The 6223-nt window shown below is 48.9% G+C and overlaps 1 protein-coding gene across 1 annotated transcript; it reads left to right on the top strand.

Annotated features, from left to right (window-relative positions):
- The first annotated feature begins 2970 nt into the window (after nt 1-2970).
- On the top strand, nt 2971-4658 carry GADD45G (growth arrest and DNA damage inducible gamma). The gene is made up of 4 exons (XM_085042627.1): nt 2971-3110; nt 3219-3320; nt 3426-3639; nt 3983-4658. The coding sequence occupies exons 1-4, from the start codon at nt 3058-3060 to the stop codon at nt 4091-4093; spliced, it is 480 nt and encodes a 159-aa protein (XP_084898753.1). The 5' UTR covers nt 2971-3057; the 3' UTR covers nt 4094-4658.
- Nucleotides 4659-6223: the final 1565 nt, after the last annotated feature.

The raw sequence follows: 6223 nt of genomic DNA, 5'->3' as shown, positions 1-6223 counted from the left end.
CCATCTGTGCTAGGAGAGCCAGGGATAATGGGTCAAACTGAAAAGTGTCATGTCAAGAAGCCCTAATTCCAGGGTGCTGCATCATTAAGCTGAAACTGTAAGCTTGTATGTGAAAGAATTAATGTGTTCTCTATAAATTCCATATATAATAATATGGCACCATATATCACTTTATTATGTAGACACTTACATATATTTTATTATTACATATGCACTATTCTCCACTGAGTTACTTTGGCTTACTAATTTGGATCCATTTTAAGTAACTTTCACTTTTAGTATAATGAGAAAGTCATCGAAGTCATAGCTATTACCAGCATCTTTTAAAGCTATGAGTCAGTTCTGGATTTCCCACCTATTTCATCAGAAATAGGTCCTCGAATACTTGTAAGAGACATACCAATTAGTGGTGTCTTACCACTCAAGCTATTCTTCTGCATTCAATCCCATTTATGTATTTAGAGAAGAAAAAAAAGAAAAAAGTGGCAGATGTATGAAGGGTTTTTATCTTCTGAGAATGAACAGTACATGCTACTTATGTTATGCTAATTCCAGCAAGTGGAAATTGCTCTTGCATGAATCCAGACCAGGAGACAATTTTCTGGAAACTTCTCGCATCTTTTAAGAAAGCAAGCTAAGAATTTATGCCCTTCTCAAGCAAATTCAGAGTGACAGGTCACTGGTTTTGTTTCCAAGGGAAGAATGCCTTTCCATGTTAGGAGGGTAAAAAAAATTATTAGGCTTGAGAATTGGTGTTTATAACGATGAGTTTTCTCCCCAGTCCTGGCAGCTCTGTAGACTTAAGAGAAATGTTCTCAGAGAGGTTGGATGTATCTGGCAGACATCCTGTATATGTTGTCACTAGTTAAAAATGGAAGCTCACTAAGTGATTACTGTCAAGTCCAATTCTGTCACCTGTAGTGTCACCAGGGCACCGACTAGAAACAACTGGACTTGGAAACACAGCAGCTCACTGAAGTGGCTCAGTTTGAGAAGCATTTTGGGAACTGTGGTGCTCAGAGACAAACTACATAGCAGAATATAGCATATGCAGTCACAGATGAGACGAGCTTGATCCAGGACTCCCAGTGAAGTACTGGAAAGGACATTCCCGGGTTTAAACACGTTTGAAAGGGGACGATATGGCTGCAGGCTAGGCAACAGCAAGGGTGGCTAGTTAGAGAACTCTCTGCACCCCCCCTGTAGTCAGTGCAGGCAGGTCGCAATGGCACAGATTACCCCAAGGTGGCTCTCCACAACCTCTGTGAAACAACACAGGGCTGCTCTGAAGCGGTGACTCGGTGGAGACAAATCCTAACTGTGAGTTTAAGCCTAAGTGTGGCAGACGCTGAAGGGATATGAAAAGTGATTTGCCCTTTAATACTTAGACTGTACCCATTCACACTGGGAAAATTTGGTTTATTATTGCTTGCTGACAAACAGGTTCAGATCTGAGTTCAGCAATCATACTGATTTCACAGTGAATTAATTATGAAGGATACACTGTCCAAATTAGAGCTACTTTTTATAAAGACCAACTGAAAAAAACATAAATCTATTAGCACAACCCCCCCCAAAACCCAAACAAACAAACAAACAAAAAAAAAACCAAAAGGAAAAACCACCACAAAAGCCCCCCCCCAATCCTAAACAACAACCAAACAAAGAAAACAACAACAAAAACCAACAAAAACAACCAACAAAAAACGACCAGCAAACAGGATCATAGGCCAATACAGACTGCAGAAGGGTTTTCACTGAGCTCAGAACAGGTCTCTCAGGGATATGGTCCATCACTGGGGGCTTGCAATCCTGCAAGGATGAAGTCTATGCAGCCTCCCTGGACAGGGAGCCTACTCCACTGCTTTACTGTTCTCAGGGGGAAAGGGTTTTCCTTACATACGATCTGAGCCTCCTGATTCACCTTATGCCCATTGTCTCCTGCCTTCTCACTTGGCATTGCTGTGAAGACCCTAGTGTTTTCTTCTCGATGAGGCTCCACAGGTTTTGGTGAACTGCAGTTTGCCACCCAGACTTTGCCTTCCCCAGGCTGAATTGCTCTGGTCCCTCAGCCTGCAGAGCAGGACAGTGCTGCAGCTCTGGACACCTCGGTGCCCTCAGCAGCACTCGCTCCAGGTTATCGATGTGTTTCCTCTCCTGGGGGTGCCCAAACCGGACAAACTACATTGCTGTTGTCCCGTGAGTGCTGAGCAGAGGGGGATTATCACCTCCCTCGGCTGGCTGGCCATGCTCCTATTCATACAGCCCAGGGCATAAGGGGGCTTTGCTGCAGCCGGGGCGACTGCTGACCAGCACCAGGACACTGCCCAGTGCAGCCCCAGGACCTTCTCTACAGAGCTGCCTTCAGCCCTGGTGGTTACAAGGGCTGTCCTTTCGCGGCGTTTACATTTGCAGACACCATATCAATAAAACCTTTTTTTTTTTAAATTTTCTTTTTTTTTTTTTTTTTTAAATTTACCCCTGTACTGTTCGGATTTTCCGTTCCAAGGCTTGGACGCAAATCGCCTTACTATTTGTCAGTCCCCACCGGCGAGCGGTGTGCAGGGGGCGTGCAGCCGGCACGGGTGGCGCCTGTGGCACCGCTGGCACCTGTGGCACATCTGGTACCGGTGGCACATCTGGTACCGGTGGCACCGCTGGCACCGCTGGCAGCGGTGGCACCTGCGGCACATCTGGCACCGGCGGCACATCTGGCACCGGTGGCACATCTGGCACCTGCGGCACATCTGGTACCGGCGGCACATCTGGCACCGCTGGCTGGGGTCGGCGCGTGCCTGCGCGCCCCCCGCCCCTGCCCCACGTGGCCTCCCGGCACGAGCCGCCCTTCCCCGCCAGCCCCCCCGCGCTTCCTCTCCGGCGCGCGCCGATTAGCATAATAAAGCCGCCCCTTTCTCCCCCGCCGGCCAATGGGAGGCCGGGAGGCGCCCGCGCGGGCTATAAGTAGCGCACGCCTGCCAGCTGCCGCTTCAGAGCGCTGACGCGGTGCGCAGGGCGAGGGCTGAGCGAGCCGCCGCCGCGCTGTGGGGACTAACTGCTATGACTCTGGAGGAGATCCACGGACAGCAGCCCATGCCTGCGGGCCACGACTGGTACGTGCGGGTGGGCACTGGGGAGCCGAGGAAAGCGGGTAGCGGGCGGTTGCGGGGTGGTGGTAGCGGCGGCACCGCTCTAACCCTGTGTCCTCTCCCGGCCCGCAGGATGCAGGGCGCCGGCACGGCCCTCCACGAGCTGCTGGTGTCGGCGCAGCGCCGAGGCTGCCTCACCGCTGGCGTCTACGAGTCGGCCAAGCTGATGAATGTGTAAGTAGGGCGGCGGGAGCCGGGGGAGTGTGTAAGTCAGCCTGGCAGGGCTGCGGGGCTGCCGGCGCCGGCCGCGGGACTCAGCACGGTGCTCCCCTCTTGCAGCGACCCCGACAACGTCGCGTTCTGCGTGCTGGCCGCGGACCAGGAGGACGAGGGTGACATCGCCCTGCAGATCCACTTCACTCTGATCCAAGCCTTCTGCTGCGAGAACGACATCGACATCGTGCGGGTGACCGACGTGGACAAGCTGGCGGCCATCGTGGGGCCCAGCGAGGACTCCGGGGAGCCGCGGGATCTGCACTGCATCCTCATCACGGTGGGTGTCCCGCGGGCGGCGAGCGCTGTTCCCCCGGCTCCGCGCTGGAGGCGGCCCTTTCTCCCGCTGCGGGTGGTCGAGTCCTGTTTTGGGCACAGACAGAGCGCTTGGCACGCAGCGAGTCAGCTGAATTGTAGTAGTAGTAGGAGGAGGAGGCAGAACTTCTCGTAACTGTGGATTTCCTCTGCTGTCCACAAGGGCAGCATCTCTGCTTCCTGTCTTGTCTGTGTCAGACAGAAACCGTCTGGAAGTGCCTCCAGTCCTAAGCTAATGCTTCTGTAAATATTATGATGACCTCAGCTGGCGGGCAGCACTTATGGTGTGCAACTTTTCTTTCTGGCAGAACCCGAATGAAGAAGGCTGGAAGGACCCAGCTCTGGAGAAGCTGAACTTGTTTTGCGAAGAGAGCCGAAATGTCAATGACTGGGTGCCAACTATCACCCTGCCTGAGTGATAGTCACCTGGTGCACTGGGGAGGCTGAAACCTTTGTTGCATTCTCAACGTGCTGTGCGTTCACCAAAATGTGCAACAAGCTGCTGATTCCATGGATTAGCCTGGTCAAGAGACTGGATTAAGGTCCCTGAGACTGGCATGCAGTGGGGCTCTTACAGAGGAGAAAGAGGAAAACAGCTCATCTCACCGAGTGAGCCTCAGCAGGCTGCAACCGTGGAGAGGCTGACATACCATGGAACTGAAAGAAGTATTGCAAGTTTGCCTATGTGGAGCTGTTTCAGAAGGGAGAGAGAAAGTTGAGGGAAGTGGGCCAAAACTTTCCAGAAGGACTGGATAGAGTACTGTAACTAGGAACTGTTGGTGCTGTCTGCAAAACACAAGAGAAAGTATCAATATTTATGGAGTGTATTGGGGATTGGTTACTAAAACAAATGCAGAGATTCCAAAGCAGACAGACTTCAACAGGCCTCTTGGGTCACTCTGCATATCTGTTTTAATAATGCAATAACTTTTATTGAAATATTTGCTGCTATTGAAGCTTTCATAATAAATTTTTGACAATTAATTTCTGGGAGTGTCTTGCTTGCTGGGTGTGGGGAAGCATGTCACTGAAATGCCACTGATGTTTTGCTTGTGTGCTGTAGTCAAAAGTATACTCCACAGTAATGGAGCTATTGCTCAAATAGTTTCCTGGGCTGGCTGAATGAAGTGCTGTGCTGTCCAAGTTGATAATTCAACCTTTTACCCTCTTGCAACAGCTGCTTATCGCAACAGCTTGCAAGACTGAGGAGTCGCATGCCTAATGAGCTCAGTTATTGTAATAGGTGGTCTTTGTAGTCTGCTGGAGGAACACAATGCATGTTAGAAACATGGATTTTTGGAATACAGACCTCCAGTAAATTGCATCATTAGTTCTTAAATATGACTTGGATGCATTCAGAGCTGACATGTTTCCACTTGACAGAAGCGGCTTAAACATGATGGGGGGGCTGCAAAACTCCTTAGATGTCAAACACATCTAACATTTGCTTTGATTAGAATGACATCATTAAATCTAAAACTAGCAAATGGTGAATAAACATCACATCTGCCACAAGCTGCTCTCTGATTGCCATATGCTGTAACAATAGAAGCTGTCAGTCCAGAAGCCAATTTTGCAAAACCTAATTGCATGACAACACCAAATTAAGTCCAAAACAATTTAAGGATGGTGTGGCCTTTTTCAGAGATCCTGTCATGAAAAGTTAATATGGGCGGGCTGATTTAGCCCTATGTTAAAAGGGAAAACATCACCCTATTTTTGTTCACAAACTATGCATGTGCTCCAGGACTTGACATTAAAATGGCACAGTAATAATCCCGTCTCCAGAGAGAAAGAAAGCTAAACTACTCACTTCCTTTATAGGCACTAAAAACACTGAGTTATCACAATTGCATTTCCTCTGGGCTGGCTTGCAGTGATTGACAGTAGCACTTGCTGAAAAGTGGTCATTTCCACTTGAGCAAGGAAGCTGCTTGCTCTCGCTTTCATTGTTCCTGATAAGGGTAGTTCAAATTCAGCTGCAGCATTCCTGGAATATGCTTCCTTGTACAGGAGGTATCTAGCAGTGCTTGGCCTTTGTTACTCAGTCATGAGAGGCTGCAGGATGGCAGTATAACTGGAGCTTAGACTGAAGTAAACACTGTGGGGGCCTCAGACCTCTGTAAGTATTCATTTTTGTGCTTAAGATACAGGAATTTCTGCACAGCCTGTTTTTCTACTTAACCTGCACTCAGCAACTGGTGCCTGTCTAGCACTGAGAAAAGTCACATGGAGAAGCAAGCGAATAAACAGCTTTGGCAGCTGTGATAACAGAAACTGCCTTTAAGGCAGTTGCCTTGATACACAGAACATATCAAGTCTGGGTGCTTTATTAGACATTTTTATATTTTTCTCTTAGCAAATTCAGTTTTCTTCATTTTACAGCCAAGAAACATATTTCTGCCCTTTGCCTGGGGCCTAATCAGTACTCAGAGCCAAGAACAGATTAAAGTGGACTGTCCTGAAATCAACTTTCATGTGAAGTGTAAGCAGTTCTTAACAGCCTTGAGTGGTTTAAACAAGTCTGAGAAGACCAAAGGAAGTTCTCA

The sequence above is a fragment of the Lichenostomus cassidix genome, chromosome Z, assembly GCF_008360975.1.
Source record: "Lichenostomus cassidix isolate B80296 chromosome Z, HeHo_3.0, whole genome shotgun sequence".
NCBI classification, from domain to species: domain Eukaryota; kingdom Metazoa; phylum Chordata; class Aves; order Passeriformes; family Meliphagidae; genus Lichenostomus; species Lichenostomus cassidix.
This window is presented reverse-complemented; position numbering and strand designations above follow the sequence as displayed.

Excerpts from the sequence above, each read along its gene's own strand:
- GADD45G (XM_085042627.1), top strand. The coding sequence starts at position 3,058 with ATGACTCTGGAGGAGATCCACGGACAGCAGCCCATGCCTGCGGGCCAC. Across the intron at positions 3,111-3,218 it reads ATGCCTGCGGGCCACGACTG|GATGCAGGGCGCCGGCACGG; the intron begins GTACGTGCGGGT and ends CCCGGCCCGCAG. Across the intron at positions 3,321-3,425 it reads TCGGCCAAGCTGATGAATGT|CGACCCCGACAACGTCGCGT; the intron begins GTAAGTAGGGCG and ends CCCCTCTTGCAG.